Source organism: Rhinoraja longicauda, chromosome 31 (assembly GCF_053455715.1).
Source record: "Rhinoraja longicauda isolate Sanriku21f chromosome 31, sRhiLon1.1, whole genome shotgun sequence".
Lineage (NCBI taxonomy): Eukaryota > Metazoa > Chordata > Chondrichthyes > Rajiformes > Arhynchobatidae > Rhinoraja > Rhinoraja longicauda.
In genome coordinates, this window is record NC_135983.1 from 13941666 (window position 1) to 13964992 (window position 23327).

The 23327-nt window shown below is 44.2% G+C and overlaps 1 protein-coding gene across 2 annotated transcripts in view; it reads left to right on the forward strand.

Moving 5' to 3' along the window:
- LOC144608521 (rab-like protein 6) overlaps nt 1-23327 on the forward strand; it is a 59698-nt gene that overhangs the window by 32224 nt on the left and 4147 nt on the right. Inside the window, exons 7-13 of one of the 2 annotated variants that reach the window (XM_078426402.1) lie at nt 838-943; nt 6319-6422; nt 10242-10582; nt 11753-11900; nt 15040-15216; nt 16451-16790; nt 19127-19317. In XM_078426402.1, the coding sequence (XP_078282528.1) occupies nt 838-943; nt 6319-6422; nt 10242-10582; nt 11753-11900; nt 15040-15216; nt 16451-16790; nt 19127-19317 (1407 nt within the window). The remainder of the gene's footprint in view (nt 1-837; nt 944-6318; nt 6423-10241; nt 10583-11752; nt 11901-15039; nt 15217-16450; nt 16791-19126; nt 19318-23327) is intronic. The other variant, XM_078426401.1, reaches the window with a different exon arrangement.

A 23327-nucleotide genomic window follows, 5' to 3' on the forward strand; every position in this document is an offset into this window, starting at 1 on the left:
TGTCTGTACTCTTGAGTCTCCACCAACATAAGGATTTGCCTTGGGGCATTAAACCTAACAGAATACTATTAGATGAAGAGGAGGTGTTCCCCAGTCTTTCTGCCCAAAGCTAGGTCTTCAAATATTAGAAACTGAGCAGGCTGGTTTGGAGTGAACTAGGAGGTAACTTGGCCCTTGAGATTGATGTCTTGTTTGATATGGGAGATGTAAATCTAATGGAAAGAGTCTTGCAGTTTGCAAGCACCTTTCAAACCCTCAGGATGCCCCAAAGCTCCTTGCAGCCAAGGGAAGTACTTTTTGACCTGTTGTCACTGTTTTTGTAAAGAAAATGTAAAACAAATGTTTCTCCCCAGAGTGTGGTAAAACATTGCTACTGAAGTGTTGAGCTATTTCAGGAAGTAGTCGACAGTCAATAATGGCTCCACTACCATCAGTCTTTTATTCCCCAGACACCTTGCACGATGGACCTTGCAGCCAAGGGAAGCACTTTTTGACCTGTTTTCATTGTTGTGATAAAGAAAATATAAAACAAATGTTTCTCGCCAGAGTGTGGTAACACTATAGAACTTGCTATAGCATATTGGTAGTTGAGGCAAATAGTATAGAGGGAAGGAGAAACTAGACTATAATATGAGGGAAAAAGGAATGGAATACATTTGCTAATGATGTGGAAGCAAGCTCATATGGAGCATCAGCAAATCTATGGATGAGTTGGGCTGACTTCTGATTATCACTCCATGTAATTTGATGTAATTGGTAGTACACAGAGAATCCCACTCGCCAATCTAATCAGTCTTTATTTCTCCTAATTAATGTTACTTTTTCTTTGATCATTAGATTACCCAGATCTTCATATATTCAATATGCAGAGTCTTCGATGAGGAATGGTTTTGGCTTGAAGTACTTGCACAAGTTTTTCAATATTCCCTTTCTTCAGTTGCAGGTAAGTTGCTCTGATCAGGCTTTGAATTTTCTATTACAGCTGCAGTGTATTTCTCTCTACATTAAGATGCTGTGTGTTTTGTACACATTCTTCTTAATTATTTTTTAAAAGCATCATTAAAGGCATTAAACTGCCAAATCTTTGAAACTTCTTGGTTGTTTAAGTACCCTCTACCCATTGTTCTAGGTTGATGGGAAATGGACAGTATGTGGCTAGACAGGACTCTTGTCTTGGCATTTCATCATTACCGCTGAGTTAGGCAGGGTGACAGTGGGTAAAGCAATAGGAGGTCCCAAGGAAAGAGAGACAAAAGTTGGGGATAGGAAGAAGATAATTTTTTTTAAATGCAAGTAATTTTAAATCTTGGTAAATGATGTAAATTCAATGTTAAGATAAATGTGTTATGCGAAGATAATATTGTATTTGATATTCAATCAATTAAACATTCAGAAAAATCTAGGGCTTGGAAACGATCTTTGATTTAATGGAATTAAATGATTAAGGCATTGCATTTACTGCCCTTATTCTTCTTGGTGGGAGAGTCCACAAGTTTGGGAGATGCTGTTGGAGTAGTCTTGGCAAATAACTTCAGTCTAGGTGAACGGTTTCTAGAAAAGCATTAAAGATGGATTAGACCCCAGGGCCTGAAGGAAACTTTACACGATACTGAGAGAAGCAAGGGATAAAATTGCCAGGGCCTTGACAGATGTTTGTATCCTCTTCAGCCTTGGCGAGGAGCCAAAAGACTGAAGAATAGGTGATGTTGAGCCTTTGTTTCAGAAGTGTAACAGGGACAAACCAGGAACTTATAGGCAAGAGAGCCTTGCATCAGTGGTAGAGGAATTATTGGAGAAGAATCTTGGAGGCAGGACATACTCGCATTTGGAAAAGCATGGAACTATTAGAGATAGGCTATGTGAGGAAATGACAAAGATGATTGATGAGGGAAGAACAGTGATATTGTCTACATGGACATTGGTAAACAATTCGACAAAGTCTCTCATGGTAAGCTGTTCCAGAGTATTAAGACACATGGAATCCACTATGAGTTGGTAAATTGGATCCAAAGCTATCTGGGGAATAAAAGACTGATGGTAGTGGAGCCATTATTGACTATCGACTACTTCCTGAAATTGCTCACACTTCAGTAGCAAGAGGTGAAGGGTCATAAATGTGAAATTAGCCAATGACATTCACATCCCATGAACAAATAAAGGAGAAAATGCAGAGTTAACGTTGATTGTTATAAGCTTCTAAATGTATCTTGATAAAAGCCTTGCACTGTAGGTATACCACACAAGTCATTAGTGAACTACCATAAAATGGAATTTCTTCAAGAGGGGTGTTTTACTGACAGGTCTATGACCAATGGTGTTCTGCAAGGATCTGTGCAGATGACAAGAAAATTGGAGTAGTGAAATGATAGAGTAGGACATAGATCAGTTGGAAGTGTGGGCAGAGAAATGGCAGATGGAGTTTAATCCTGACAAATGTGGGATGTTACACTTTGGGAAGCCAACAGTGAGAAGAAAGTATATAGTAACTGACAACACCCTTAGGAACATTGATGCACTGAGGGATTTTGGGCTGCAAATCCATAGCTTGCTGAAAGATGCAACACAAGGGGAAAAGGTGGTAAAGGTGTTTGGCATGCTCGCCTTCATTGGTCAGGGTATTGAGTATGAAAAATTACAGGTGCCCAATTATTTGTGAACTGGGCCCACCGAGATACATGGCCACATGGTAGGGTAGATGCAAGTATAGTGTAGGAAGGAACTGCTGGTTTAAATCTAAGATAGACACAAAAAGCTGGAGTAATAGCAGGTCAGACAGCATCTCTGGAGAAAAGGAATAGGCAACGTTTTGGGTCAAGACCCTTCTTCAGACTGAGAGTCAGGGGAAAGGGAAATTAGAGATAGAGGCAGTGATATAGAGTGATACAGAAGAAAGGAATGAAAGATATGCAAAAAAGTAACAATGATAAAGGAAACAGGTTATTGTTAGCTGAGGGTTAGGTGAAAACGAGTTAGAGACGATGAGATTCAACAAGACAACTTTGAAGCCAATATTACTGGGTGGGGGAGGGATGGAGAGAGAGGGGATACTAGGGTTACTTGAAGTTAGAGAAATCAATATTCATACCGTTGGATTGTAAACTGCCCAAGCAAACCATGAGGTGCTGTTCCTCCAAATTGCTTGGCCTCACTCTGACAATGGAGGAGGCCCATGACAGAAAGGTTAGTGTGGGAATGGGAAGGGGAATGCCAAACACTTGAATTCCCCTTTCCTGAATTTGAAAGATGACACAATCCTATCAAAATCACTAAGACTGCTTGTATAATCTGCGCACAGTTAGTTTGAAAATATATAATCAAGCAATTGATGATTTCTAAGCTGAAGTCTTCATGTGGTATAAACTTAGTTTGAAGTTGTGATGTTGATGTCGGGAAATGTAGTACAGAAGCAACCCGACAGTAGCTCATTCATGAGGCAGATCAATTGCACTGTATCAGTTGAGCCAGTGTTCTGTCCCAATGTTCACTATGACACCGTTTCTAGCGGGGGTTTATACATTGGAACCAGATCCAGGAATTTTGGCTGATTTTGTTTTTCTTCCCATTCATTGGCCATGCAAATATCTTCTGGGTCATTGGTGCAAAATGTTGAACTTTTGTCAAAGGAGATTTTGACTTTTAGTTTAAGGCTACGCCAGTAAAAGCAGTAAGTCCATTTTAATTTTGGATGCGAGCGGTGTCACATGTTGTTAGTATTGTGTATAATGTTCCATAGTTCTGATAAACACTGCTGCGGATCATTGTGCTTTGGGCTATAGTGATGGCTAATAAAAGCCCTTGCTTTTGTTCATTGTTCCCACAAGCCCAAAACAGCAGTGCTGTTCGTGAAAGAAAAAAAATATTTTCTAAGTTGAGGGCTGTGGGAACAAGCAAAAAACAAGCAGAGTAGATTCTTAAATCCTGGTTTTCTTCCCCTTATAATTAATATCAGATCTCTCTGCCATTTACACTGAATGATTGGCCACAATATTTAGTTTTTGTTTGGTTTAAAGATACAGCATGGAAACAAATCCTTTGACCCGCTTACAACGGCCGCACGTCATCACCTGATAATGTACAATATAATCTTGCCCTTGTGTAGTGAACACAGCAACATATTCGCAGAACTGGCATTTGCATTGTAAGACCAATTGTTACGTAAAAGCATGATGAACTCTTGAGATACTGAAGGAGATCGTGGCCATGTGCAGCAAGGCTGGGAAATAATGTGCAAGCTGCACTTTAGTGGGCTACTTCCCATTTCAGATTCTACCTGTCTATTCTATACAGTACTATTGTTGCTGAACCTCCATCCATCTCCCCACCACAACTATTCATTTCCAGGTGTCATCATTGGTTATGAAAACGTTATGAGCATATAACGTGGAATCCTGTGGAGAGTAACTCACCACCAGATACCCAAAGGCTTTTCACCATGTTCAAGGCATGTCAGGAGTGCGATGGAATTCACTCTACTAGCCTGGGTAGGTTAAGCTACAGTAATTTTCAAGAGGCTCATTGTAATCCAGGACTAAGCAACCCCCTTGGCACCCATTTTAGTCTGAGTCATAGAGAGAGGTGTAGAAACATGTTTTTTGCCCACTGTTTCCACACCAACCATCCTAACTAACCATTTAAACTAATTCTGCTTTTTTAAATCTCTGCACGTTCTCATTAACTCCCATCAGATTCCACTACCCTATCCATAGTCGGGGAAATTTTACAGAGGCTGTTAACCAACCAACCAACATGTCTTTAGGAAGTGGGGAAAAACGAGCACCCAGAGGAAACTCGTATATGAACCCACATGGTCACAGGGAAAATGTGCAAACTCCACACAGACTGCACTATAGGACTGATGCAAATCTGGGTCTCTGGAACTGTGAGGAAACAGCTTCAAGAGCTGTGCCTTTTGTGTGACCTTCAAAATGTTATTTCTGCTAACTGAAGAACCTTCAGCAGGGCAGGGAGAAGGAGTAGGGGAATCAAAAGATTTTGGGATGGACCAGGAAAATGCACAGGTTTGCTTTGATCTTATTAAATGACAAGGCAGACTCCAGAGAAAGTATGATTTTTTTTTTTTTGGTATACGCCCATTAATATTTGGAATTTCTGTCTGTTTTATTGTAACCTGACCTTGGGTTCAGGTTCTCTATGCCCACCTAAATTATGTAAAACCTATTTCTTGTTGAGTGTGGATATTAATTGAATGCAAATAAGAGATGGTCTTTCCCCATTCTTTTATTGTTCTCTCTGACCCTCACTGTTCCTTGAATATAGTGATGCTAAACCAGAATTTATCCATTTAAAATGATTTAACAGTTCAATAGTTTAAGTATTTTTTAATTCATATTTTCTGGATTGAATGGCAGTGAGATGGCAGAGTTTGTGACTGGACTTCCACGATCCCCACTAGTCCATCCCTCGCAGGAGATAACCGAGCGAGGTGGGTGAAGTCTGAGTTAGAGCAAAGAATTGAGGCAGCATCTGTGGAAAGAGAAATTACTCATATTTCAGGTCTGAGAAAGAGCCCATTAGCAATGTTTTAATTTTTATCTTAGTCTATAATGATCAATTCTGGAGCATTGAATGATAATTAGTGTTGGTTCCGGAGTGTAGTTGAGTGGATGTCTTGTGTCCTGGATGTTGACTGGCCATAAGACAGGGGAGCTGAAATAGGCCATTTGACCCATCAAGTCTTGTATTCTCTGGAATTTAGAAGGATGAGAGGGGATCTTATTGAAACATATAAGATTATTAAGGGATTAGACACGCTAGAGGCAGGAAACATGTTCCCAATGTTGGGGGAGTCCCGAACCAGGGGCCACAGTTTAAGAATAAGGGGTAGGCCATTTAGAACGGCGATGAGGAAGAACTTTTTCACTCAGAGTTGTGAAGCTGTGGAATTCTCTGCCTCAGAAGGCAGTGGAGGCCTATTCTCTGGATGCTTTCAAGAGAAAGTTAGATAGAGCTCTTAAGGATAGCAGGGTCAGGGGATATGGGGAGAAGGCAGGAACGGGGTACTGATTGTGCATGATCAGCCATGATCACGGTGAATGGCGGTGCTGGCTCGAAGGGCCGAATGGCCTACTCCTGCACCTATTGCCTATTATCTAAGTCTCCTCTGGAATTTGATCGTGACTGATCTATTTTTCCTCCTCAACCCCATTTTCCTGCCTTCTTCCCATAACTGTTGACGTCCTTACTAAAGAGAAACCCATCTATCGCCGCTTTAAAAATGCCCAATGTCTTGGTCTACACGACCGTCTGTGGCAATGAATTCCACGGATTCAACATCCTCTGGGTCTTTTCTTCCTTCAGAGAGAGACATTGCTGAGGCAGTTGGAGACCAATCAGCTGGACATTGATGCCACGCTGGAAGAACTCTCCGTACAGCATGAGACTGAGGACCAAAATTATGATCTGTAGGTATAAGTTCAGCTTTGTTTTTGTCAGCTGTTAGTGGATGTATTCCATTTGAATTAGCTCTGGATATGTTCTGAATGTGGTGTTACGCTGTGGTATTCTTTTTTCCTCCATAAAAATATGCGTAAAATAAAAATGTGCATAAAAATGAAAATTTAGCTGAAGCTATGAAGGGAATAAGATATCTCCTAGAAAGAATTTGTAGTTATAAAATGTCCTCGTGTGTTCACAGTGATGCAAAGCATTTCGCAATTATTTGAAGTATCCTGCTTGTGCTTAAAAAAAAATCTCTCCCAGTAAGATTCCCTAAATATTAAAGAGATAAGTAACTGGTAAGATGGTGACAAACAAGTTATGAGGGTGCTTGTTAGTGTCAGTGCCCAGTGTCGGGGAATGTTCTATCTCCACCCCAGAGTGTGACTGGGACCTTCCATTCAGCACACTTTAAAAAATGGGTATCTTTGACAGTGTATCTTTCCTCCAGTCGTACAATGAAAAGGCAACTCAGATAGTGTGCTCAAGAGGTTGAATCATTATGCCTGCAGCAAGCTTATTACCACCAGACAAAGCTGACATTTGGACAGGTGGAGTCAGACTGATCAGACACTGGACCTTTGACCTAACTGAATTAGTAAGTCCCCATCTGCCCATGGCTTAGACAACATGAATAGCAAATAAATGTTCACAAAGTCAATCAGCGAAAGACAGCTTACTTCAAAATTTTCTTATTCATCAAAGGAGAAATTGGACAACGACACAGGTGTGCTCTAGGTATTTAATTGGAATCTGATGCCAGTGTGTACCAGATTGTCTCTGATGTTCCATGGCATTGGTGAGCAGTTGGGATATATCTCCAACGCCCCATCCGCACTCGAACATGACAGGATATATCACCAACAAACAATCCTCACCCAACCGTAACTGGTATATATCTCCCAAAGCCCCACCCTTGGTAGACTATAACTTAATGGGGAATGATTCAGTCATATCAGGGTAGGCTGGGTCTTGGGAAGGAGATGGCGTTGATGGACTGGCACGCTGTGGTGATCAGTGGGATGTGCTCAATGGAGTTTTCTCGGCCTTGATGCCCGTTTTTATTGCCCATAAAAAAGCATACCTGACGGTCATGATGAGTGGGATAACACTATCCTTGGATGAGAGCCACAAATGGTGTCATATCAGTTATGATCTGTAAAAGAAGACTGGTGTCCCTGATATTGAATCTGTAGTGCCTGGGTTCTAATTTATTTATTTGATGCTATTGTAATGTGGGATGAGTTGCTGCACAAGAGATCAGCTTTCCTTTCTCTGGCCACTTTGCAGCAAGAGAAGCAGTCCCAGTGTGGGGACGTCTGGATTCACAACGTGCAGTGCATCCTTGCAAAGGGTTTTTAACTGCAGTGTCTCTCACCCCCTCCTCCAATCCTCCCCAGTCCCACGACAGCAACCTGTTGATATAATTCTGTAATCAGCTCAGAAAGGAGACCAACCTTATTTTGATTCGGAGTTGGGAGCGACTGGAAAGGCGATCCTCATCACATGCTAAATTGTAACTCTGCCTTGTCGCCAGTTGTGTGATTGACCAGGTGGGTGGAATCGTCAGAAGTCTGTTCATTGTTTCGCCAAACCGCTCGGATTATTGAACATTTTCTGCAAGTGTGGCAGGCTCAAAACTGTGAATTTCTGACTTCTCTTTCGGTGTTGTGTTTGGAATCCTGGTTTGGCAGTATAATTTTGATTATAATTATCCTCTATTTCGATCTGAGTCCATTAATTCCCTCCAAAGCTTGCTTGTGTATTGAGGGTTCAAGATAAGAAGCGTGTCTGCCTGTGTAATAGAAGCCCAGTTGATAATTTGTTACTCTGAGGGCAGAGACCATTTGTTTACAACAGATATTGATGAAGCAGTCTCCCCAGATTGCTGTATGGGATGTGGGATATGGGATGTATGGATTGCTGTATGTGCTGTATCCGTGTATGGGATTTGAGTGCTCAAAATCATCCTGATAAAGATTCCCAACATGATGAAAGAAGAAATTCCTCATCTCTGTCGTAAATGGGTGATGCCATATTTTGCCCCTCCTGTGCCATGCGTCATAATAACGGGCACATCTGCCATCTTGCTCTTATGTTAGCAGAGTTAGCAGCTCTGCTGGTTATGTGACAGGTGATGCACCCTTGCGTAAGGTGCATGATTGTATCAAGGAAGGTTGGCCAGCATGTTGGTTATTTACATTTGTCAAAAACCTCGCAAAGACTCCTCGTGTTGATCTGCTGTTTAGGCACAAAGGCAGAGGATGTCACGATGACATGGATGAGTTGAGAGGATGAAGGCAGCTGGGAAAGGGTGGTGCTAGCAATCCTTCCCTGGCTTGTATCCCAAACCCCACCCTCTAATGACAAATTCCCAGTTTTCTGGAAACCTACGTAGCTGTCCGAGTAATGTTCACTGGAACCAGGGCCACAAGATGTTCCCTCGATTATGGAAAGTGAAAATGCAGAGCAAAATGATTTGGAAAAGCTCGGACATTTTAATAACCTTCACTAAGAGCTGTGCTGAGGCAGAAGTGGTGGCTTGGCACAACCCTTCATCTTCAGTAGATCCACAAAGGAAAGGAAACTGAACTTTGGAAGCAGTGTTCAACGTGCATACGCTGGTCTGTTATATTATTTCGATCCACTGGTTTAGGGCAAATGTTGCTCAATACTGACCCTCCAACAGCAGGGTGCTGTGGGACAGTCCATCACAGGAGACGATCGAGCAAATTTCCATCCTGCACTCAAATTCACTTGGACCATCTCCGACACCTCCCTCGCCTTTCTTTATCTCACCCTCTCCATTACAGGAGATAGACCATCAACCCTGCTCTCCTACTCTCTCTCTGCCCTGAACTTAACCCTCCTCCCAGCCCTGACATTAACCTCCTCCCCCACTCTGGCACAACCCCCCATCCAGGATAATGTGCTTCTCTGGAGAGCGGATTGAACCCCCCACTGTCTGACTGAACTTCCAGTTTGCTACATGGCAATCAATGAGATGTAAACATCCTAACCCTCCAATTTGAAGCAGGTGATCAGTCAGAAAATTGTACAGAGCACCAAACCCACACAGAGTATCAAATGCCAACTTCTAAAACCTTTGTATTTTACGCTCTCCACATTCCCTATTATTCAAATCATATCATATCATATCATATATATACAGCCGGAAACAGGCCTTTTCGGCCCACCAAGTCCGTGCCGCCCAGCGATCCCCGTACATTAACACTATCCGACACCCACTAGGGACAATTTTTACATTTACCCAGCCAATTAACCTACATACCTGTACGTCTTTGGAGTGTGGGAGGAAACCGAAGATCTCGGAGAAAACCCACGCAGGTCACGGGGAGGACGTACAAACTCCTTACAGTGCAGCACCCGTAGTCAGGATCGAACCTGAGTCTCCGGCGCTGCATTCGCTGTAAAGCAGCAACTCTACCGCTGCGCTACCGTGCCGCCCGATGTGATCTTAAAGTTATTTTTGTTAAAATTCTACTTATTTTCCATCATGAAATTTCATATATAAAACCAACAGGGTGCTCTTGCCTTGATTTGTAGGTCATCAATATGATGGTGTGGTAGTACATTAGCTGTTCATTCAGTCAGAAATGCTTTGTAATTTTAGCATTATGTTTTTAGGAATCTATAAGATGCTCTGATATAGACAAGCAAGTTCCAACATGGAATGCCGAAAGTCACTTGCCTTCCAGGTTGATGACCCTTCTCCACAGGTGCTGCCCGACCAACATTTTCTGTGTTTGGTTTTTGTTTTCCAGATTTCTTGAGCTGATGGATAATAAGAATCGGAACTTCAATTCTCCCTTGGCAGGCAATGAGCAAAGCCCATCATCGGGGTCACAGTCACCTGTGGTACCACCAAGCTCGGCTTCCACCACCAACTCCAGCCCAGGGACTCCTCAGCCTTCTGTCCAAGCACCACCCACTCCGTCAATGTCCCCTCTCCCTCCATCAGTGTCCCCCACCGCTGAGCCATCTGTGCCGGTCAGTGCCCCGACTCTCGCCAGCACCCAGGCTGCGCCCGTGGTTCAGAAACGCAGCTTAATGTCCCGACTCTTCGGATCCTCTTTCACGTCTGATACTCCAGCCACTAAGCCTGGTAAGGACTGAACTAATGCCAGGAGTACACAATGTTTAAGGATAGTTGGAACAAAAGCCTCTGTCAGATGGGGTGCAGGAGGCATCAAGGGGCCAGGTATTCCAGAAGCAAAGCAGGCAGGAGTTCTTCACTGTGTCTGCTGTCAGTGGAGAACTTCCCACAGCCAGTGGTTACAGGGGACCATTTGGGATTCTGTTGCTATGGAGAATCAAGAGAAGTGCACTCAAGGACAGGTAGAATGAGTTAAGGGAATACTGGAAGAGCGAACATAGTGGGGATAGTAACAGGGAGTAGGCTGGATGCTCCCATGTTCCATATTAATGCAGGTAGGAAAGTGGTAGAATGACGACATCAATTGTCAATCTTCTCATTCTTTATTTAGGATGTTCATGTTACTAGAAAAAGCAGCCTGGCCCACTGAATGAGTTTTCCAGGTTCTGTCAGTGAACAGTTAATTGCCACCCAATGTATTAGAATAATTTTAAACCAAAGTACTTCAGAAGCTGGATGTCTGAAATAAAAATTGAAATATTGGTAGGTTGGATGGCAACTGTGGAGAATCAGTAATGATATTTTTTAACCAACCTTCCTTTGGTTTTAATCCATTGCTGTTTTCCTAACTGTTCAAATTGCTTCAGTACACATCCTCCAAGGCCTCAGTGGCTGCTGCTTCCTTCTTTCTCTTATTTTACACAAGCAAGCAGTTTAAATGTTTGCTTCATTGATCCCAGGCTGTAAATTCAATGTCCTAGTTGTTCTTTCTTTTGTCACATCTGATGGAATTGGTACTCTCTGGTTGGGCAGAAGGTACAAAAAGTTGAATGCGCAAACCACCATATTCTTTCTCGTTGTTATCGGACTCTTAACTGACCTCTCGTATGCTTGGGATGAATTTCCCAATCGTCCAATCCATTTCAATGCAGCCTTTGCACTTTTCTTTCCATTTGCACTTTTTCTGTAGCTGTAACACTATATTCTGTACTTTGTTAAATTTGTCTTTGCACTTGTTGATGTTCTCGTGTATGGTATGGTTCGCCTCGATATCATACAAAACAAAGTTTTTCTCTGCATCTCAGAACACATGACAGTAATAAATCAATTGATGGTCCACTGTTCCCCAATGCTTGTCTCTCAATTTCCTTGCCCATGTTCTCTCCCCTTCCTATGCAGATGCAGTAACTCTGGTGTCCCCTGGGGAAGATGGCAAGACACAATGTGTTGATGATTTTGTCCCTGATGAGGGGTTGGACAAGAACTTCTTGGATGATCTGGCACCTCAAAAGGAAAGGCTAAATGTGGCAGGGCAGGGGAGTGACAGGTAGGGCGTGGCACATTCATACCCACTGTTCATTTCAAAACCAACCAATTAAGGGGCCTTGAACTGAGGACGACAGCATCAGGTTTCTTCATGAATGTCGGCCTTGAATCTCGTTTAATGATTTACTGTTCACAATTTCATGAAAATCTAAAGAAATGAGATGTTGACGATGAATTCAGTAAGCAGCATTCAATGGGATTGTTATTACACTTGAGGCAGAGATGGTTGTTATTGTAAAGTGGGGGTACAGATGAAGAAGGTTTGTGCAGGAACTGGTGTTTCTGGTAAGTGGGATTAGCACCGTGTGAGACAGTGTGAATGGTTCTTTGTATCGGTGTTTGGGATCTGGGTGTTGCTGCCAAGGGCAACATTTAAGCAATCGAGGTGCTGTTGAGCTGCCTCCTTGAACCACCTGGTGTAGATGCTCCCACAGTGTCATTGGGGTAAGACTTCAGGGTTTTAATTGTGCAACGTTGAAGGAACAATAATATATTTCCAAGTTAGGTTAGTGTGTGACTTGGAGTGGTTTTAAGATGAATGTGAATAGTGCCAGACAGGAGATAGCATTATTGCCAAGTAGAATTGGGACTATGGAGGAATTAAATGGGATGAGCATTGCACAAAAGGTGGTATTGGGAGTCGGATTAGCACCAGACAGGGAGTGTTGTTTGTGAAGACTGGGATTAGCACTGTGTAGGAGGATGAGTTAACACTGGATCTAAGGGACTGGGAGTGATGAGTGCGAGGGGCACTGCTGCTTTGGCAGTAAAGTGTTTGTCTTGTCCATCGGAGATGATAGATTCTTTGTAAATCTAGTCTCTGTTTCTTCCTTTCTTACAGGGTGGGGACAGGAGGAGGAGGCTGTTAGTGGTGAGTAGAATATGCCTTGTGCAGGATGGGCACAAGTGCAGCTAGTGGGATTAGTATTACACAGGATGAGCACAAAGTAGGCTGGTGTTGGTGGTGAATGGATCAGTGTCCTGCTTGGTGGAGTGGGGAGCAGTATTGGTGAAGAATGGGGTTGTTGCAGTGTAGAGGAGGTTGGTGAAGTAGAGTTGATGAAAGGAGCTGCTTAAATGCAATTCTAATAGAATCTGTGGTGGAGATAATGATGGCCAGAGTGACCGTAAAAGGAACAGAAAGATCCATTTCCCCCTCACCCTCAACTCCCCTTTAGACCAAAGAGGCTTTCTCAATGTATAATGGTCTATCTTGCACAAGATCTGCAGAGAAAATATTCCTCCTAGTTGCAGTCTTGAAGATTCTAGATTCCCTAAAAGGGGGAACTTCGCATCTGCCTTGTTAAGTGATCCCAGACTCTTGCACTTTCAACGCGTTCACTTCTCATTGTTCTAAATTCCTGGGGCCATAGACCCACCTTGCCGATTAGTTCCTCTTGACAGCCTCGCCGCCTTCATCTACTCAGTAATATAGATTGAAAATAGCTGAAGCTGCAGCATGATCTCTGAAGCCCCTCATAAGTGCAGTGTATCATTATTTGCAAGGGGTGAGGATTGAATTTTTAATAAATAAATATCAATAAACCAGATGTTAAGGGGATCAAGGGATCCAGGGTTAGTTGCACTGAAGTAAAAGATCTGCCAGAATAGACAATAGACAATAGACAATAGGTGCAGGAGTAGGCCATTCAGCCCTTCGAGCCAGCACCGCCATTCAATGCGATCATGGCTGATCACTCTCAATCAGTACCCCGTTCCTGCCTTCTCCCCATACCCCCTCACTCCGCTATCCTTAAGAGCTCTATCCAGCTCTCTCTTGAAAGCATCCAACGAACTGGCCTCCACTGCCCTCTGAGGCAGAGAATTCCACACCTTCACCACTCTCTGACTGAAAAAGTTCTTCCTCATCTCCGTTCTAAATGGCCTACCCCTTATTCTCAAACTGTGGCCCCTTGTTCTGGACTCCCCCAACATTGGGAACATGTTATCTGCCTCTAATGTGTCCAATCCCCTAATTATCTTATATGTTTCAATAAGATCCCCCCTCATCCTTCTAAATTCCAGTGTATACAAGCCCAATCGCTCCAGCCTTTCAACATACGACAGTCCCGCCATTCCGGGAATTAACCTAGAATCTTATTGAATGGTGGAGCAGGCATGATGGGCTGAATGGCATTTCCTGCTCATCACTTGATTCATTACCTGGGCAATTGAAACTTTGCCAGTGGAAATGTCCAACACCCTCCTGACCCAGGGTTTGCAGCCCAACTTGTTAGGGTACTCTGCGCCTGCCCCATGTCATTGCTTCAGGCTGCCCTACTGGCCAGGTACAGAAGAAACTCAGTGTGTGCTGACACTTGGTATTTGCATGCTGGGTTCTGTCCATCTTCAATGGCAGCTGCAGACAAAGGTGGCCGTTAAGGCCTGGCCAATGTTGGTGATGTTCCTTTCCTTTTGTCTGTGTGTAGGGCCCTTAGTGGTTCTCCATGAAAAGTGGAGATCGCAACAACTATGCGACAGGAAAAGGGCTGAGCTCCACCACATTGACCAAGTGTCTATTTTCATGGTCTTATTTCCGGCGAAGAATTGTGTGCACTTATCATTCACAGGTCATTGCAGCCTGTGTCGCTTCTTAAGAGCTTGGTGGTCACTGAGCAGGAAGTGAATGAGCTTAGAGAGGGGTGAGATCAAAGGAATGGAAGGACTATTAGAAAACCAGTTATGGTATCTGAACATAGGAGACTTGACTGTGGTGCAGTAACTGCGAAAAAGATGCAGATCATTCAGGTCTGTGGAATGTGGTGGGTCACGGGGAAAGGACCAGATTCCTATGTCTGTCTGTGTGCAGAGTGAGGTGGAATCTGAAGAGGTATATGGGATAGGAGAACCTTGTGAAGGGTTTAAAAATGAGGTGAAGTAAATAGGCAGCCTCATGACTGATGACCACAAAGTGATTGGAGTCTTTCGAATGACAAATATGGTGGGGCTTGCACTTGGACATGGGACAAAGGTGGGAGGTCACAGGCACTGCTGTGCTTCATGAGCACGTCCAGCAGAGACCACTGTGTGGAGGGTGTGGTCATGTGCAGAGTGCCGGGGAACACAGGTGCCTGTTTTGTGATGCAAATGGTTGAATGGCTGTATTATCCACTGACCCTGCCCATCGTTTTCTGCTGCAGTGAGGGAGAGAGGCTGGGCAATCCCATGGTCGCTGGCTTCCAGGATGACTTGGATTTTGATGACCAGATGCTACAGAAGCCCAGTGTGAAATCGCACGTTCCCAGTAAAGATATAACCCTGTCCAGTGACGAAGATGAAAATGCAAAAGTCGCCAGGAATATGGATCCATTAAAAAGGTCAGTGCTTCATTGTTGGGGAATGGAAAGAAATATACAATGCTAAGGTTAGAGCCACAGCTCCTTACATAGAGATAACCAGTGGGTTGACACAGAAGTGGGTGGTTTTGTAGGTAGTGAGGATGATTGTTACAAATTGCAGTAGGATCTTGATCGATTGGGCAGATGGGCTGAGGAATATTGATGGAATTTAATACAGAATAATGTGAGGTGTTGCATTTTCGGTGCACTAAGATGGGCAGGACCTACATGGTGAACGTTAGGGCTCTGGGGAGTGTTGAAGAGCAGAGGGAGATAAGAGTATAGGTACATAGTTCGTTGAAAGTGGCATCACAGGTAGATAGGGTGGTCAAAAAGGCATCGATCAGAGCACTGAGATAAGATATGCACTTGTATAAGATGTTGGTGAGGCCGCATTGAAGTATTGTGTTCAGTTCTGGGCATCATATTCTAGGAAAGATGTTGTCAAGCTGGAAAGGGTGCAGAGAAGATTTACAAGGATGTTGCTAGGACTTGAGGGCCAGAACTATAGGGAGAGTTGAGCAGGCTAGGACTCTATTCATTGGAGTGCAGGAGGATGAGGGGTGATGTTATAGAGGTGTACAAAATCATGAGAGGAATAGATTGACGAGGTAGTTGAAGCAGGTACTGACGCAACGTTTAAGAAACATTCAGAAAGGTATATGGCAGGACAGGTTTGGAGGGATATAGGCCAAACACAAGCAGGTGGAACTAGTGTAGATGGGACATATTCGCCAGGGTGGGCAAGTTGGTCCGAAGGACCTGTTTCCACGCTGTAAGATTCTATGACTATAGCCAGCCCTGGTGCCTAATGGCTGATAAGCAATCCACTGAGGGAATTTAGAAGTGGTCCAGATTAAGGGTCCTGAGCCAAAACTGCCCGTTTCTGATTTCTAGTAACTGCAAACTTTTACTTTTCACTTAATTAATATTATCCTTTCTCATTTTTCTCTCAAAAATGTTACTTCTCTTTTCTTTGCCTTTAATTCCATCCATGCCATCCTAAATGTTTTATGCCTGAAATGCAGAAACATCTTTATCTCAATGAATCAATATTCTGTTAACATAGTCTAAATAAGCTGATCACGAGCTTCGCTGCCTACATTTCTTCTCCAGCAGCCTAAGTTCGGAGTTTATTATTGTGAAGTAATGCTAAAATTGAGCAGGCAGCAAAATTATCCGTTGTGCACATTACTTTCCCATTCCTTTCCAGGCCTTCCAAGAATTTGTTAAAATCCCAAGACGGATTCTCAACCAAAGCCACTGAACATAGCTCCGGCATTGTCTCTTCTGCTCCCATCCAACCTATGAGCCTGCCTGGCAACGCCCTCTTGTCCCCCATCTCTTTGACAACTGTACTAGCCCCGGTACTAGCCCCAGTGCCAGGTCCACTACATATGACGGAAGGCAAAGACCTGAGCAAAGCTAAGGCACACGGATGCAGAGAGTCATCTGAGAGCGACCTTGAAGGGCCAATCGCCAAGCAGCTGCTCTCCTTTATACTGGATGACCCTGACTTTGAGAGTGACGATTCTGAGAAAAGACCAAAACTTGTAAGTTTCTGGACTCTAAATCTTCATCCCCGTGTTCTTTGATTTTGGAGTGATCAGGGGGAGAGAATGGTGCAATGGAATAAAATGGCTTCAATTTCAGACAGAATCAGCAATACATTCCCAAAGCGAGCATGAGTGGGAAAACTAATCGAGCTTTGTATAGGGAATGGTGCTTCCTGATCATCCCAGTGACGCTGCCTGCTCATTGATGACCAGTATACAAACTATTGCTGAGTTCCCATGCACAGCATTTAGGTCCAAGTGTGTAACTGGCCCTGGAAGCACTGCGCTCTGGCTCATATATCTGGGGCGATGAGGAGGAGGGGCCCAGGGAGGAGGGGTCAAGGGAGACATACAGTGCATTCAATAAGTATTCAGACCCCTTCACTTTTTCCACATTTTGCTACGTTACAGCCTTATTTTAAAATGGATTAAAAATTTTTTTTATCATCAATCTACACACAATACCCCATAATAAAAAAGCAACAAAAGGTGTTTAGAAATTTTTGCAAAGTAATTAAAAAGAAATAACTGAAATATCATATTTGCATAAGTATTCAGATCCTTTGCTATGACACTCAAAATTGAGCTTGTGTTCATCCTGCTTCCATTGATTATCCTTGAGATGTTTCTACAACTTGATTGGAGTCCACCAGTGGTAAATTAAATTGATTAAACATGATTTGGAATGGCATACACCTGTCTATATAAGGTCCTACAGTTGACAGTGCATGTCAGAGCAAAAACCAAGCCATGAAGATGAACGAATTATCCGTGGACCTCCGAGACAGGATTGTGTCGAGACACAGATCTGGGGAAGGGTATAAAACAATTTCTGCAGCATTGCAGGTCCCGAAGACCACAGTGGTCTCTGTCATTCTTAAATGGAAGAACTTTGGAACCACCAGGACTCTTCATAGAGCTGGCCACACGGCCAAACAGCAATCGGGGGAGAAGGGCCTTGGTCAGGGAGGTGACCAAGAACCCGATGGTCACTCTGACAGAGCTCCAGAGTTCCTCTGTGAAGATGGGAGAACCTTCCAGAAGGTCAACCATACTTGTAGCACTCCACCAATCAGGCCTTTATGGTAGAGTGGCCAGACGGAAGCCACTCCTCAGTAAAAGGCACATGACAGCCCACTTGGAGTTTGACAAAAAACACCTAAAGGACTCTCAGACCATGAGAAACAAGTTTCTCTGGTCTAATGAAACCAAGATTGAACTCTTTGGCCTGAATGCCAAGCGGCTGCTCATCACCTGGCCAATACCATACCTACGGTGAAGCATGGTGGTGGCAGCATCATCCTGTTGGGATGTTTTTCAGAGTGAAGAACTGGGAGACTAGTCAGGATCGAGGGAAAGATGAATGGAGCAAAGTACAGGGAGATCCTTGATGAAAACCTTTTCCAGGGCATTCTGGACCTCAGACTGGGGCGGAGGTTCACCTTCCAACAGGACAATGACCCCAAGCACACAGCCAAGACAACACAGTAGTGGCTTCGTGACAAGTCTGAATGTCCTTGAGTGGTCCAACCAGAGCCCGGACTTGAACCCGATCGAACATCACTGGAGGGACCTGAAAATAGCTGTGCATCGAAGCTCCGCATCCAACCTGACAGAGCTTGAGAGGATCTGCAGAGAAGAATGGGAGAAATTACCCAAATACAGGTGTGCCAAGCTTGTAGCGTCATACCCAAGTAGACTTGAGGCTGCAATCGCTGCCAAAGGTGCCTCAACAAAGTACTGAGTAAAGGGACTGAATACTTATGTGAATGTGATATTTCATTTATTTAATTTTTATTACTTTGCAAAAATTTCTAAACACCTGTTTTCGCTTTTTTATTATGGTGTATTGTGTGTAGATTGATGATAAAAAAAAAGAATTTAATCCACTTTAAAATAATGCTGTAACGTAGCAAAATGTGGAAAAGGTGAAGGGGTCTGAATACTTTCTGAATGCACTGTAATTGGAGAATGAATATTGGCACCGACACCAAGGAGAACTCGCCTATTCTTTCCAAAGTAAAACTGGGATCTTTTCAGATTTTCCTTCCTATCACCCACTGAAAGGCCATGCCATCCCATTTGAATGACGCCTATGGTTATGCCATACCTTCTCGGTACAACTCTCGTGTCTTGTCCCGGGTTTGGGTGGAAGCCTGTGGGGTGGGAATATAACCCACAGATTCTGACCGAAGAAGAGAGCCCTGGGTGATGCTACACTCTGGAACCGGGCCTGGTTGCAACCCCTGTGGATCGCCTGATTTTAATTTTTCTGAATGCGCTCTCCTTTTCCTTTGCGTTGCCCTGACTCCTCCCTCACCCATTTACGGCAGGAGGAGTTTCCTATTCGAGAGGACAGCTCCGAGCTCTCTGAAGATGACTTTGACTCTGCTCAGCCCAGCACACCGGTGAAACCCCAGGTGCGGGTCGTGAAGAAGACTGATAACCTGGACATCTTTGGCCTGGGCATCAGCAACAAAAGCCCCGCAGCCCTGGAGAGCACTGATGAAGGTGATAGCATGAGGTTGTGCACGAAAACCATTTTGGACTTTAATGACAATTTTAATGCTTCTTTGTTCTTGTACCAATGCTTAGATAACCGCACCTTTCAAGTTTGCCAGTGTAACTTATTGCCGGGCACTCGCCTCTGATGGCAAGGTTTATCCTTCCCACAGTTATTCAGACACCACCTGTACTTCCCAATTCTGCAGATACCGCCTGCTTGTATTCTCAGTGTAGATGTGTGTTGGCCTCATATTTAAAGGAGAATTTGATAAGTGAAAATGCTGCAGTTGTATCATAGACTTGCTTCATGACCCAGACTTGCAAACATGACACAGGCTCTGGGAAAATCACTCTGATTCCTGGCTACTCAAAGCAGAAAGCCTGCACCCACCGTACTACTACAGGTGCCTCCACGTGGCCAGTTCTGTTTCCTTTCTTTTGCCAGTCGTTTACTATAGAAAAGAAAAGCGGAGAGTTAGGGAGGGGAAGTAGGCATGTCTCGCTAACTTCTTATTAATTGAATTGTTACAGTTTAACTAGATAAGTAGCTGAAAGGCATTTGGACAGATAGGTGGATAGAAAAGGTCTGGAGGAAAATTTGTCAAATGCGCTCAAATGGGATGAGCATAGTTGGGCATTCTGGTTGACACGGGCGAGTTGGGTCGAAGAGTTTGTTTCCATGCTGTATGACTCTGGAAAAACTACTCTTGACCATGTGTTTTGCCTCCTGTGGCATGTACAGCCAGGCCCGTGGCGGTTAAATAAATGTAGCAAAGAGAAGGCAAATAGATTTCAAGCAAATCGACAAATGCTGCCAACCCGATGACTATATGCGGCGTGTCCTGGGTTTATTATCAACGTGTTTGGTGGTTGGCTCGAGAAACAGTTTCTGATTCATCTCGGCCTTTCATGGAGTGCCTCATTGGTTCTGCCCCTATCCACACAGATCTCAGTTTAGTTTATGGGTCACGTGTACCGAGGTACAGTGAAAAGCTTTTGTTGCGTGCTATCCAGTTAGCAGAAAGATAATACATGATTACAATCGAGCCATTCACAGTGTACAGATACATGATAAGGGAATAATTTTAATGCAAGGTAAAGCCTGTAATGCCGAATAAAGATGGTCTGAGAATCCACAATGAGGTAGATAGTAGTTCAGGAGTGCACTCTGGTTGCAGTAAGATCATCATCATCATCATATATATACAGCCGGAAACAGGCCTTTTCGGCCCACCAAGTCCGTGCCGCCCAACGATCCCCGTACATTAACACTATCCTACACCCACTAGGGACAATTTTTACATTTTACCCAGCCAATTAACCTACATACCTGTACGTCTTTGGAGTGTGGGAGGAAAACGAAGATCTCGGAGAAAACCCACGCAGGTCACGGGGAGAACGTACAAACTCCTTACAGTGCAGATGATTCAGTAGCCTGATAACAGCGGGGAAGAAACTGTCCCTGAATCTGGAGGTGTACGTTTTCACTCTTCTAAACCTTTTGCCTGATGGGAGAAGAGGGATGGGCCCGGGTGTTACTCGTCCTTGATTAGGCTGCTAGCCATGCTGAGGCAGCGTGAGGTATAAATGGAGTCAATGGAAGAGAGGTTGGTTTGTGTGATGGTCTAGGTATGGACTCTAGCTCTCATTGTGGTCTTCAACAACTGAACAGAAACTAATCTGGCTGTATTGAGATAAACCTGGAATTAAAGCTAGTTTCAATTACAGTGGCCATGAGATGGCTGGAACGTTGTAAAAACATAACCTGGCTCACTAATGCTCTTTAGGGGTGCCTTTGAATACTGATGGGCTGTAAAGTGAGCACTGGGGAACTCAAATAAAATGCTGGAAATCTGAAATATAAACAAAATATGGATGAACGGTCTCACACTTGAAATCTTTTTAAAAAATCTTTCCACGGGTGCTGGCTGACCTGTTGAATATTTCTGCATTGTCTGTCATTGTATCAGGGAGCTCCATCCTTGCTCTGACAAGGAGGAACCTGTGAGGGCAGAAGTGTGGGAAATAGATGAGATATAGTCGAGGGCGTTGTTAGCTGTGCCGGAGTGGAATCCACAGCTCAGGAAGAATGAGGTCTCAAGATTGGAGCAAATAGGATTGAGAAGTAGAAAGAATGGAGTCCATGCAGGAGGCAGGATGGGACAAAGTGTGAGGTCTCAGTGGGTGGTGGTATGCCTTCATTGGCTTTTTGTCACCCTTCTGTGCCCTGAGTGTGTCCATACAGGTGCCTCTGCGATGTTTTCCTGTACTGTGGCTTGTCCTCTACCAAATCAGACAGAGTCCTTGATAGCTTCTTATCTATCCCCCACACTTATGCTTCTCCCTCCCCCCACCCCCCTTTTCCTGGACAGAATAAATAAAATTACACCATCTCCCTTTTCTTTTAATATTTCGAAAGGGTCGTTCCCAGTGTAACTGCCTACTCTTCTCTTCTGCCCCCACCAATCTCTCCACTTTGGCACTTTCCCTATGCAGTCCTGAGATGTAATGCCTGCCTTTGCACATCTTCCCTTCCCACTATCCCAAGACCCAAACAGTCTCTCCAGGGAACCAGTGATTCACTTGCACTTCATATCTAGTGACTACATTTGGTATTCACATTGTGGGCTGGGTCATCCATCGTGATAGTGGCTCAATGTTCACCCTCCATTAGCACAGCCTAACCTGGGCATGTCTCTCCGACTGAATAATTTCACAGCTTTTGTGAACAGAAGACTATATTCCCCCACCCGACCTGCCCTCCATTGACCAGATGAACTCATGTAAACTGTATCCTGGCCTCACACGACCAATGATCCCCTGGTCCTATCCATTCTCCCTGCAGCTTTCTTCTAACTTGCCTTTTCTCCTTCCCTGCCCTAAGGAAGGGGTAACCCAAAGCAATGGTTCAATGGTCCTTTATTGCCATGTGTACCGAAGTACAGTGAAATTTGATTTACCATTCAGTCATACCACAAAAGCAACAAGATACAAAACTACATATAAAGATTAAACATAAACAGCCACCACAGCAGCGTGAGAATCCCTGGGTCACACAGCATAAGTGGAGACCCACAGCCATCAGTTCAATGTCCGGGCCACACACGCGCTCCTTCACCGTGATGTGACCAGAGTTGTACCGACCGCTGTCACTCTCTCTGCGGTCCCTGTCCGCCCGAACAGTCAGAAAGCCGTCCACACTCGCAGCAGACTCCAGGATGTTCCCATGGCGCGATGCCCCACAAACATCGAGATCACTGCACTCATGGCAATCCCTCCGAGTCCCCACCAGTGCAGGCAGCACGTCCATCTTGTTTTTCGGTGACCTCGCATTCCCCACTGTGATGGAAGGCAAATAACTTTTACCTCTTCCTCCTTTTCTCCCGCGGTCGGGGCGATCAAAACATCCGCAGTCGGCAATCGAAGCCACCGCAACGGGGCGATCGAGGCTCCCGCGATCGAGGCGGTCGAAGCTCCTGCAGTTGGAGCTCCCGCAGTCGATCCCTAACAAAGGGACCGCCAACTCAGTGCGGACGGAGATACGGTACGGAAAAAGCCGCATCTCCGTCGAGGGAAGAGATAAAAAAAGTTTCCCCCAACCCCCACATAATACAAAACTAAAGAAACACCAAAACATACAAATAAAAACAGACTAAAAACAATAGAAGAAAGGGACCAGACAGGCTGTTGACGAGGCTGCCACCCGGGTGGTCCTATCCATTCTCCCTGCAGCTTTCTTCGAACTTGCCTTCTCTCCTTCCCTGCCCTAAGGAAGGGTCTTCAACCCAAAGCATTAATGTTGTTTCTTTTTCCAAAGATGCGACCCGACCTAGTGAATGCTTCCAATATTCAATGTTTTTAATTCAGATTTCCAGCATCTGCACTGTTATTGATTTTCAAAAATGGTTGGTGATCACAGTGTATCAAATGTTGCCTGTTGTGAAGCTCTCTGAAGTGCAGGTGAGAGCCGTGTCTCCCTAACCCCAGGTTTCAAATCCCGGAAAACATTTGCGATAGGTTCAGTGGAGT